Source organism: Crassostrea angulata, chromosome 10, assembly GCF_025612915.1.
Source record: "Crassostrea angulata isolate pt1a10 chromosome 10, ASM2561291v2, whole genome shotgun sequence".
NCBI lineage: Eukaryota > Metazoa > Mollusca > Bivalvia > Ostreida > Ostreidae > Magallana > Magallana angulata.
In genome coordinates, this window is record NC_069120.1 from 40756896 (window position 1) to 40770050 (window position 13155).

The window sequence follows — 13155 nt, forward strand, 5'->3', positions numbered from 1 at the left end:
AATATTACATGTATATGTAAAGCAAATTAAATAATGTTGTTGAAACATTTATAAATGTCTAGAAATATGTAGAAAAAACATTCTCGGAGAAAATGAAGGAATTAATTGAGTTGATATTATTTTGCCCCATAACGCAATATGAGTCTTTTTGATAAAGTCCGACACTTCCAAAGGAAAACCATAAAAAGACCTTCACCTCAGCAATTAAACCCACATGTGGGAAGAAAAGTACACGTGCAAGCTAAGTAGATGTTACAATGGAGTCATATATATATACATATAGGAAATGAATTTGAAGTTTGCACCTGAAAATGTTGATCAAAAATGAATAAAATCGTAAATCAAATGTAACGATTTCAATGTAAAGATGTAGCAGTGTGTGAAAAGCAATATCTAATTATGGCAGATGTATGTGCCTGGGATTTGTTAGAATCTATATACACATTTACTCTGATTCTACACATACATGTACATATACTTTGCACATGCTTTGGTGCTAATGACTAAATTAGAATAAACTAAAAATGAACTTGATTTCTGCAAGCATTGCTACGAATTATTTTTGAAACTACATTTTTGAGCACCTCTGGTTAAGTTATTCTATTTATGCTTCCCTCGAACCTTCAATATAAAATTACAGATTATTTTAGAAACAGACTAGCTCAATGTCTCTTAGCAAAGCAAAAAAGAAGATATATATTTAAAAGTTTAGAAGTTTAAAAGCAACCAATAAAATTGGATAAATTTTTGCAAAGAAAAAACAACGCTTTTTAAAAGGTTTCACGTTCACAGGACTTCTGTACAAATAAAGTTCATTTCACATCAAAACTATCACAATTAGCTATATCCGTTAAGAAAAGAGTGGAAAATGTTTCATACATATTTTTATTGTATCAAACGTTGGTAACATTTTGTAAAAAAACGATCTTTGTTCTTAAATATATCCAATATAACAGTGAGTAAAATGGACAAAACAAGACAATAAATCTAATAAAACCTGGTCAATACACGAATAACATAACAACACAATTGATACAAAGTGTATTGGTAACAGCAAAAGGTTTAATTTATATTTTTATTGTATCACACTTCGGTAACATTTCGCAAAAAAAAAAAAATCTTTAAAAAAAATCAATACAACAACAGTACTGTAAGTCAAAACAAAGTCCCAGTAAACGTAAAAAATAAAAACCACCTCGCTGACACAAAAATATCATTGAATATTGAAAACAATTTTAAAAATTATTGTTCTGAATATCATATGAGGGTTGAAATAAAAACCACATTTGTTGATCGTACAATGAAAGGTTACAGCGTATAACAGACAACAAATCCACGGCAAAATAACAAATCCAGTGCATGTTATCTCCTTTGTTGTCGAGGTCCTAGCGATTCGAAGTGAAATTGTTGTCCTAGTAGTTCCTAGGATGAATGTTTTTGTTGTATTTTTTTAAAAATGTTAATATTGTCGTGTTATTTTGTCGTGGTTGTGTTGTAGGAGGTGTTATTTTGTCGTTGTCGTTGTTTACATTCTGTCGTAACGGCCGACTGTTTGGCGACAGTTTGGACAGCTGTGGACGACGTCTTTACATCCGTCAACACAAAAGGGGATGAAACAGCACCCCAGCCAACACCTGTAAACAAATGTATATAAATTTAGAATACATAAACACAACAGAAGATGAAACAACACCTCGTCCAACACCTGTAAATTTATAAATGTAAATTACATCAACACAACAGAAGATGAAACAACACCTCGTCCAACACCTGTAAATTTATAAATGTAAATTACATCAACACAACAGAAGATGAAACAACACCTCGTCCAACACCTGTAAATTTATAAATGTAAATTACATCAACACAACAGGAGATGAAGCAACACCTCGTCCAACACCTGTAAATTTATAAATGTAAATTACATCAACACAACAGGAGATGAAACAACACCTCGTCCAACACCTGTAAATTTATAAATGTAAATTACATCAACACAACAGAAGATGAAACAACACCTCGTCCAACACCTGTAAATTTATAAATGTAAATTACATCAACACAACAGGAGATGAAACAACACCTCGTCCAACACCTGTAAATTTATAAATGTAAATTACATCAACACAACAGGAGATGAAGCAACACCTCGTCCAACACCTGTAAATTTATAAATGTAAATTACATCAACACAACAGGAGATGAAACAACACCTCAGCCAACAGCTGAAAATATATAGAACACATCAACACAAAATGGATGATACAACATCTTAACCAACCCCTGTAAATGAATGCTGGACAAATAGCCCCCAAGACATCTCACCCCTAAAACAACTCGCCACCAGTTCGAGAAAACTCGCCCCCCCCCCCCCCAAATTACGACAACTCGCTCTCAGTCAAGAAAACTCGCCCCCAATGACAGAAATAAATTTAATGCACATTTATTCAACGAATGTTGTTACTTTTCACTAATCTTCGAAAATCATAACAAGAAATCATATATTTTATTGTTAAATACATGAGTATCCCAGTGAATAAATCATCAACTTTGCCCCAGCACCCCATCAACATCTGTAAATATTTAGAACCCATCAACACAAAAGGGATGATACAACATCTTAACCAACACCTGTAAATATATAGATCACATCAACACAAAGAGGAAGATACAACATCCTAATTGCACCCTCACTTGCAAAACAAAGACAACATTAGATAGCTCAGGAAAAGGCTTGCTGAAATTGCCGGAATGGCATCAGATAATAATATTCTAAACAGAGTAATCATAATGATATGATATCTTGATATCATATCATTACTCTGTTTATACACGCATTTCTATGTACTTCGAGTACATGTAACAAATCGTTTAAGTATAGAGCTTGGCTGAATAAAGAAAATATCACCAAAAGCATCCTTATCGCTACCACAATCATGGGACAAGAGCCCCCCCCCCCCTTCTGAAGAAGAAAGAATTCATGGGGTCGATCGGCTGATTAATTATAAAAACTGATTTACCAGTAAGAAAAACTAACTAAGATTTTAATTAAGATGAGACATGAGAAGCGGCACCCCCTCCTTTAAATAGAAAAAATAAATTCTAAAGATCAGGTAAACTGTCGTGAAATTAAAATGTGTATAAATTACGACAAAAATATTTCATTTTGTCGGTAATACATGTATACAGAAAAAGGTGAAAATTAATCGGCAAAAATGTATTGATTTTAAGCAATTATTACTAAGCAACTATTACGGGATATACGTATGACGTCCTGAAATTGATTCAACGAATAATCAAAATTTTCTGAAAAGCTGTAAAGCGTTACAGCCACTTGTGAACTGCGGTCGCCAAACCCCATGCCGCTCAAAATATATTTACTCCCATAAGAAATTTTGGGATGTTAAAGTAACCTTCCTGTAGGAGTGATAATTAGACCCTCTTAGCTGTCATTCAACGCATTAAAAAACTGACAAGTATCTCTCAATTTTGTGAAAAGGGGTTTTGAATTTTAAAGTGTGATACAATTTAGCGCTGAATCGTGGCACACAGCATGCTTATTGGAGGTTTTAATGTGGTGAACTTAATGATTCTTTTTTCCATAAACCTGCATTCTGGACAATCTTAAACACAGGTTTTAAACAAAGTTCATTTGTCAACAACATAACATGAATAAACAATGCTGTTTACAAATGTATTTTGAGAGAGAGAGAGAGAGAGAGAGAGAGAGAGAGAGAGAGAGACAGACAGACGGACAGACAAACGGACAAACAACTCACCCTACGATGAAGACTACAAAACATGCGATCCAGGTTAGCGTGCCGACCTCATAGCTCGTGGAGGTCGTGATGGTAGCCTGGCAGTAGGGGCACTGCATGGGGACCGGAACCTCCCGGAAAATGCGGGCATTGATGAAGCCAGGTTGGGTCACTACGACGGTACTGCTGCCAGCTGAAATATACGTGGACGTTAGTGTAATACCAATTAATAGTGTGGGATCGTTTAAATTCTCTGGGGGCGACTTTCGTGGATTGTAAGTTTTCTTTACTGGTTCGTGATGTCATTTACAAAAATTTAGTTTCTTGGCAATCAAAATTTGTACATAACATTTTGGTTCCTTATAATTTGAAGTTGTGTAAAGAACAATGGGCATATAATTTCATTGGTTCACTTTTTATGAGTAAAAATTAAAGATCAAGAATCGTTTTTTTTTTTGTTTTGTTTTTTTGTTTTTTTTAAGATTCAGTGATCATAATTCGTGGCAATGGATACATACATCCACAAAATCGACAAATATAAAGTCTCTACGAATATTCATGATTCCACATTTTATTGTTTGTACCGAACGAGGCACCAACGCATTTACATCAATGAATTATTACCTACATACATATAGTAGATTAAAAACACCATTCAAAGGTAATGTTTTTTTCCGACTCTTATAGAGTCAGAAAACAATGTTAAAGACTAGGGTCTGCAATAGATATGACGCAATAGGACAATACCAAGGAGTGCTTAGTACCACGCTACCCGCACAAAATCTTGATCAGTATGAAAACGTATGATGAAACAGTCATGTTGTTACCCAGTAGATAGATCAACAATACAGTAGTTCGTTTGTTTCAAGTTCTTTTTTCTGTCGTCAATATACTAGTAAATACTTCATTGACAACAGGCACTGACAAATGTATCAAACATCTATATTCACGGGTAGATAGCTTTTTAAATACTTCAGGATATGTACCACAGAATAAGAACTATTTGACAATTTTTATGAAACAGTCATGTTGTTACCCAGTAGATTGATCAACAATACAGTAGTTCGTTTGTTTCAAGTTCTTTTTTCTGTCGTCAATATACTAGTAAATACTTCTATTGACAACAGGCACTGACAAATGTATCAAACATCTATATTCACGGGTAGATAGCTTTTTAAATACTTCAGGATATGTACCACAGAATAAGAACTATTTGACAATTTTTATGAAACAGTCATGTTGTTACCCAGTAGATTGATCAACAATACAGTAGTTCGTTTGTTTCAAGTTCTTTTTTCTGTCGTCAATATACTAGTAAATACTTCTATTGACAACAGGCACTGACAAATGTATCAAACATCTATATTCACGGGTAGATAGCTTTTTAAATACTTCAGGATATGTACCACAGAATAAGAACTATTTGACCTGCTGTCAGTGCTAGGGTTTAATTAACCTGGTGTCTTACCAAAGTACAGAGAAGATTAAAATTTGGGGGTAAATACGTGTAGTTAATAGTATAAATAGACACGGGATTTTTATTGTGTAGCATCTTATTATTTTTCTCAAGTTTTGGATTTTGTTTGTTTGTTTGGTATTGTTCTTGTTTTGTTTACAAAACGAACCACATCCCTTCCCAAAATTAAAATATGGGATATTATTTGTAGAATACATTAAGTCATCGCTTCCTTATTTTACTGTTTAAATCAAACATTGTGTAAATTTAAACATTAATAAAATGTACATTCTGGGGATGTGGTTGAGACCCAAGGATAATTAAATAAAAGTTAAAAAGTGGCTAAAGAATTTATAGCTGTATGAGTGACGTCATGTGTTTCCTTTTGCTGTCCTTGTACTTACTCACGTTTATGTAATCTATATTATTAGACATTGGTCGTATATACTTAAGCATTGAATCATTATTTTTTGAAAGATGTGGTCTCATAACTGCAACGGTGTATGCATACAAATTGAATAACGCGCGCTAGCGCGTTATGAAAATTTGTTTGCACACACCGTTGCAGTTATGAGACCACATCTTTCAAAAAATAATGATTCAATGCTTATATTTACGTTTTTTGACACTAATTCTCTTTCCGAAAACATGATTTATTTTTTAAAATCTCTGCCTTATTCAACGAGTAATGTGCAATTAACGGAAGAGCCATTGGAACAGCCGAATCATGCTGACAAAAATAGTGCACAGAGATTTGATAACTTATAAGAGAATTTTATTTTTCATTCTGTAATTTGATGAATTTACTCTTGGTATTCTAAGAAATAAATCAATTGAATTCATTTTACTGTTAAAATATGTTTACATCAAGAAGTATTTATCAGCGTAAGTATAATATTAAGTCGTGATCTGGCTTGAAGTCGCGAGGAGAGTGAGTCATGTTCTTCGAGAAATACTAAAGGAAGACTGTATTCATACGCACCAGATTTGGTGATTGGGTCTTCTGTGTTATGCGTAAATATCAGTCAAATAAATCAATGCAATTTAATAGGGGGAAAGAAAGTAAATGTACATGTAAATATTCGTAAATAAACATGAAATTAAGGAAGCTGAGTGGTCAACTTAACCATTAGATTCACAATAAACTTTTAAACATGATATTTTTGGCCATAAACTGTCATTATGTAAATAAAAAAATGCCAAATGTTTTAATTAGCTTTAAGATTTGAATATTTTTCTACATCTTTATACAAAGCTCTTCTTTCAAAGAAGGTAAATGTAGTCTAAAAATGGCCATGGACATCCGGTCCACTTAATTAAATTGTGCATGTGTTTACAGGACAACAATATCGGACAAACAATCAGCACGTCAAATTACGTAATTCGTTAATAAATCCTATTGTCATACACATAATATTATTCATGTAAGTTCATAGCATGACCATAATAAAATCGATCTTTGGGGGATTTGTAATGTGTTTATATAGGTGGAACTTTTATGTTAAACAAATAACCAATAACAACTTCATGAATAAAAGAGGGCATTTAAAAACCAATCATCTGGAAAGAATAAAATACGGATTTAATATAAATAGCGGTAAAATAAGCAGGGAACATGAACAGGGGGATCTAAAATTTATAATGATAAGTTTAATACTAATGTAAATATTAAGTAAATCTAGTTGAAATATTTACAGTAAGGTTATTACAAGAATACGTTACAGAAAATATACACCCTTAAAACAACTTACTTGTGAGGTTTATAACTTTATCTGTCTTACATATAAAAAAATTATGCATAGTAGTATCCTATACACATTGTTCCGAAACAATAATTATATATATAAGGGGGAAAAGGGTAAATCAGGTTTCCATAAAAGACAGAATTTCTTTAGGCTAGAAACATTAAAAAATACTAACAAGATTTCTCTTAATTAATGAATAAAAAAAATACTTACCATAACCGGGTGGGGGAGGGGGTGGTTGACCGTACCCCTGACCCTGGGGCCCAGGTGCGCTATAGGCAGGGGGTGGTGGAGGAGGAGGCCCCTTATTGTCACTCATTGTTCACAAGGAATGGTCACTGTACAGTTCTGTTCCGTCTGTATATATAGCCTCTGTTTACTCGTTTGATACTATAGAGTTATGAGAACGTAGTCGGGTCATTATTTACAATTTAAATCGTTCTTACTAGATATGATTCTGAATAACTCGTGAATAATTGTGATCATGTTCATTGGTCTTTTTCATTCATTTGATTTAAAAGTTTAAGTTTTCATATGATTTAGTCACATGCAGCTACAGCGGAATGCACGCATGTGTACATGTACATTAGATAGAATGTTCTATCGTTAAAATGACAGATGTCCTACGGACCCGGTTTAACGATAGAATTCGTCCCATATACTCGCTTCGTAGCAAATAAAAAAAATATATCGAGCTGTATCTCGCCTAAATTTTCACATGATTAGTCTCAAATACCTACAATGTTGCTCTTTTATATCCCATTTTACCACATACACTGTTTTTGCAACGAAATCACTGTCACTTTTAACATCACGTTTGAAAATTCGCTGTTTACGGTCGCTATGTTAGTAATAAAATCCGAGACATTCCGAGTGCGATTTCCGACAAAATGGCAGGTAAATTCAAACGTGAATATTAACAAAATGCCTTGGTACGACCTATTAATTGGATAATTTTGTGGATTCAACTACCTATGCATGTTCGAAAAGGTTTGTAGTGTGTAAAAATGCGTTTTTCCCTGCAGATTATTTTTAACAGACTTAAAATCGACGCGAGGCAGGTCCGCTTTGCGGCTGCTATATTGCATGTATATGGGACGAATTCTTACTGTGACCTGAGCGTAGCCAGGTCACAGTAAGATTATTCTTTGTACATGTAAATGTACACTGTGAGTTCAGCATTTATTTGAATAGTGTCCATGTTACTCTAACGATCACTGATGGTTTTCACAGGAATTTAATTTTTTTTTAATGTTTGCATATGCAGTTTTTTAGGGGCAATTATAGTTACATTAACACTACTAATATACTATCCAATCTTAGGTAAAGTCATAGTTATCAATCTTATATGTCAGCCAGTATAAGTTTCAACGACTAAAAGTTAATATGATAGCATTTAAAAAAAATACTTTGTAATTCTTTCATCGACGGGGGTCTGTAGTTTTAAATTCCCGAATTTCAAAATACCCGTTATTGAATATTCTAGATCAGATATTTCGAATTCTTTCAAAAAGCATATGACACCAAGTTAGCTGGTTGATTCGATGATATCTCACATTGTTTGAAACCAGGAACCCAAACCCCTTAAAGGGGCATGGCCACGATTTTCGTTAAAATGTATTTTTTTCCGTTTTTAATGTTTTAAACAATGCTCCAGTAAGGCATGTCTAATAGTCGGCCAAAATTCGAGTGTCATTTGTCGAGTTGTAGGCGAGATACAGGCTCCACCGTCACCAAAATTTTCAAATTCCTCAACTCATTCCTCAACTCAAATCCTTTAAAGAAAAGTGCATAAATTTGAGGTAAAACCTCAGATTTGAGGCTGAGTATTGACTTGGGGAAAGTTGGTGACGGCGGGGCCAGAGCTCAGAGTTCTTTAATTCAATGTATGTAAACAACTCAGATCATGTTTTTGTTTACATTTTAAAAATTCCAGGTTTAGACCTAAAATGAATGTGAAAAACGCTAAAAAAAAGTTAGTTCAAAACAAATTAGCAGTTAGGAAAATTAGCTTGTAGAAGAACTTTTATTGGTATATGTTTACATTTTTCAGTGTCTTTGTCTGTGATAACACAACGAATCGATTTTGTAATGTACAGTCCAATAAATACAAATGACGTATTGTTGGGGCACAAGCGGGGTTTGCATACTCAATATTCTAATATTTAATCGTTCAAAAAAAGCTGAAAATATAGATATAAGAAATAAAGAATCATTGAAATGAAATGATCACGGGAATCGAATTCGGGTTGCAGCGGTGAAAAGCGAGTGCATTGTCCACTACGCGACTTGGACACATTTATTGAATATTACAAGTTGATGTCCTTTAAAAAAGGACTACAATACATGTACGTGGACCATGTGTTTCCAACAAAACGCGAACCTTAAGATTATCAGAGATTCCACCCACTCTTGCCCCCTGCATTTAACCACTAAATTTGTACGTTGGATTACTTATATGTATAGCCCTGACTTAATTTTTATCTCAGAATTTAAAGGGTTCATACTTCTAAAAATAATTATGATCTATCTATTTATGAAGTCTGCATGTATAGTATCAGGCATTCGGCGAAATCTATTATTTGCGCACACAAATACGATTCGCACTACTTTGTTAACTATGCAGTGACAGCTTTGTTTAAATTAATTTCATATTTTGATGCATTTTCTTGAGATTTAAACTTTCATACAGTGACATAATTATTCAATCACACTTAAATATTTAAAAAATTTTAATCGGGAAGTACTCTAGCCTCGCCTACTATAAAAGTAAAGTTAAGTTACAATGTACATGTGTATACGGAAAACAACAAAACATTGCAAATATATATGCTATTTGTTGCATGTTGTAGTTTCGGAATAACATAACTTATTTCATAATACTGACAGTTCATATCACATGCCGATTATTTCTTTTAAAGGAATACTTTGTACTGACCACAGGGGCCAAGCCCGTTTTAACATTAATTTCAATGTAACCATAAATAAAGAAAGGGGTCGAACTCTGACCCAAATAAAAATCTACCAGCTCGCTTCAAAAGCCTAATAAATCAATTAATTTTTAAAACACTCGCAATATGCATGTATTTTTCAGAAAAGTAATGTCTGAGATACACTCATGCCGAATTTCAAGTTGATGGGTCTTAAAATAGCGGAGATATACGTCATTATTCTCTCGAAGTCGCCAGTTTATTTTTACTCGGACATTTACCGGTCCAGGGCTCACGGTGGGATTTTGCCTCTGATAACAGCAGTATTGCAACAAGTCGAGAAACATTCGCACTAATCTTTGAAAATCTTACATCAAATGGACGCTACTTACATACAAAAACTCCGATAAAATTCCTTAGATACTCTCCATAATGAACTTTTATTCTGCAGCCACATCAACTTCTGACCAGACCGGCCATTCTGATAGCTAATGTTTAACTCAATTTCATTGGTTAATATTCCTGATGGTCCAATCAGAACCAGTCTTTCTCGAAGACGTCAAAATGGCCGGTCTGGTCAGAAGTTGATGTGGCTGCAGAATAAAAGTTCATTATGGAGAGTATCTAAGGAATTTTATCGGAGTTTTTGTATGTAAGTAGCGTCCATTTGATGTAAGATTTTCAAAGATTAGTGCGAATGTTTCTCGACTTGTTGCAATACTGCTGTTGTCAGAGGCAAAATCCCATCGTGAGCCCTGGACCGGTAAATGTCCGAGTAAAAATAAACTGGCGACTTCGAGAGAATAATGACGCATATCTCCGCTATTTTAAGACCCATCAACTTGAAATTCGGCATGAGTGTATCTCAGACATTACTTTTCTGAAAAATACATGCATATTGCGAGTGTTTTAAAAATTAATTGATTTATTAGGCTTTTGAAGCGAGCTGGTAGATTTTTATTTGGGTCAGAGTTCGACCCCTTTCTTTATTTATGGTTACATTGAAATTAATGTTAAAACGGGCTTGGCCCCTGTGGTACTGACTACTTTACAATTACAGCGCCTTTTAACTTTTGTGTGCATTCTGGCATGGAATCCCGATCCCGATTCAGATAAACTTGTGCTATAGCCTGGTTCCCTGAGCTACCCATTACGCACAGGAACCAGGCTAGCTCATGCGCAAGCTGAATTTTCCCCCATAGCGTCCGGTTTAACCTCGCTTATATATTTTCTGCGTGGACCTCAGGGTCCACGCAATGAAGTAATAATAACGGCTGCGGTGTGATCGAAGCCATTCGGGCTTTATTGGATTTGATCACTATCACCCCATTATATTTAAGGAGGATATGCGGCCATCTTGTACATTTGAGGATAAAAATGTAAACATTTCTTGAACTGGCTTGTTTCCACCCGCAACCGGCCAAAAATTTTGCCAAAAGATATAAAGCAATAAAATGTTGGCCAGTTTCGGGCAGAAACAAACCAGTTCAAGAAATGTTTACATTCTTATCCTCAAATGTTAAAGATGGCCGCACACCCCCCTTAAAGAATGATTCTTTATGCCTTGAATTGAGCTACTGTAAACAAAAATAAAAGTGACATGCGCCTTGTTTATAAAGCAAAGCATTATAAGCTCTGTATCTTGTTTATAACTCTTCGCTTGATCCTTAAATAATGTTTGATAATTAGAAATGCATTGATAAAACATTTATAAACAATGAATTCAAACAAATAAATAAATTTGACCCAAATCCTGACCCTTCCCAATGAAAACATATGTTACACTTTTAAACTGTTATAAAATTTTAATACCTTAAGTTACAATAAATAGTTCTAAACTTTTTGGTAAGCATACATTTTTTACAGTTTCTTTGTTAATCATCAAAAAATTTCTTTGGAATAACATAATGTCATTTCACAACATATGTTCCAAATGACGTCCCTTTGCCTTCAACATCGTTTGAACACGATTTCTGAAGTTTTTTATCACAGCTTTACATGTAAAAAGAGAATGATCTTATTTCTCGTGTAATTGCTGTTTTTAGGTCCTCTGTTGTTTGTGGGGATGGAGAGTACACTCTGTCTTTTAAATAACCCCACAAAAAGAAACCAAGGGGTGTTAGATCGGGGGAGTGCGGTGGCCAAACATTTGCTGTACGATAAGAAATGTATTGATCACCAAATGTGTTTTCAAGCCACTGAAGAAGACAAACTGCAATGTGTTGCGTAGCACCATCCTGTTATACCACACATCATCAAAATTTACAACTTTTCGTCTAAGGGCTGGTAGAAACTTAGATTTCATTAACTTTAAATATCGTTCAGAATTTACTGTCACTGCCTCGCCTTTGGTGTCTTCAAAGAAAAAAGGGCCACTAATCCCTGTTGAACTTAGTGCAGCCCAAACAGTGTCTTTCTCGCAGTTAAGAGGTTTTTCCACATAAAAATTGGGTTTTGGCGAACCCCAGAATCTAAAATTCTGTTTATTAACAACATTATTGAGATGGAAGCGAGCTTCATCGGAAAACCATATGGCATCTGTTAAATTTTCAGAGTCTGGTCTACTTAAAATCCAATGGGCCAACTCTAAACGACTTCTAATGTCTGTCTCTTTTGAATGCTGCATCACACTTATCTTGTAAGGAATCAGTTTTAAATCAAATTTGAGTATTCTGTGAACACTGGATTTACTTACATTGCCATTTTGTTCATGCAGTACACGTCTAAGTGATTTTTGTGGAGTTTCAGTAATAAGTGTATCAATGGCATCAATGTTCTCTTTAGTACGGGCACTCCTTGGTCTCCCGAAACAGAATATTGTGCCCTGTGTCACTTATCGTGCCTTTACCTTCAAACTTCCCCTCAAGTCTGTAAATTAGCATTCTGTTGAGCATTTTCATTTCAGGGTGTCGTTTTCTCATTGTTCTTATGACTAAAGTCACAGATTTACACTCATATAGTAAAGTTTGACAATTTCTGCCAGCTGTTCACATGAAGGTTCCATCTTGATAAGTGTGAAGACATCATTATGACGTCATAATTAACTGATTGTTTAAGAGAATTTCCCGAACTTTTCTCAAATAAAATTAAAACTTTTACACTAGATGTTTACAAAAAATCATTAAGATTGCTTTTAATCTAATAAAGTTATTGATGATTAAAAGTGCAACATATGTTTTGGGACACCCTGAAGAACGGTTTAAATGTATGCGCAAAAAAATTCAGCAAAATCAAGAATTTAATTGCAATTTCCTAAAGCAATTACG

The 13155-nt window shown here is 34.3% G+C and overlaps 1 protein-coding gene across 1 annotated transcript; it reads right to left on the minus strand.

Moving 5' to 3' along the window:
- Positions 1-866: 866 nt before the first annotated feature.
- On the minus strand, positions 867-7346 carry LOC128168095 (LITAF domain-containing protein-like). Its single transcript, XM_052834190.1, has 3 exons — positions 7173-7346; positions 3780-3951; positions 867-1634 (listed from the first exon to the last, which is right to left on the minus strand). The coding sequence occupies exons 1-3, from the start codon at positions 7276-7278 to the stop codon at positions 1526-1528; spliced, it is 387 nt and encodes a 128-aa protein (XP_052690150.1). The 5' UTR covers positions 7279-7346; the 3' UTR covers positions 867-1525.
- Between the last annotated feature and the right edge of the window lie 5809 nt (positions 7347-13155).

What these genes read in the sequence shown, in the direction of transcription:
- LOC128168095 (XM_052834190.1), bottom strand. Translation starts at nt 7,278, where the DNA reads ATGAGTGACAATAAGGGGCCTCCTCCTCCACCACCCCCTGCCTATAGC. An exon ending in CCCTCCCCCACCCGGTTATG is followed by an intron (nt 3,952 to 7,172) that starts GTAAGTATTTTT and finishes CGTATATTTCAG; the next exon opens with CTGGCAGCAGTACCGTCGTA. An exon ending in TTTGTAGTCTTCATCGTAGG is followed by an intron (nt 1,635 to 3,779) that starts GTGAGTTGTTTG and finishes ATTTGTTTACAG; the next exon opens with GTGTTGGCTGGGGTGCTGTT.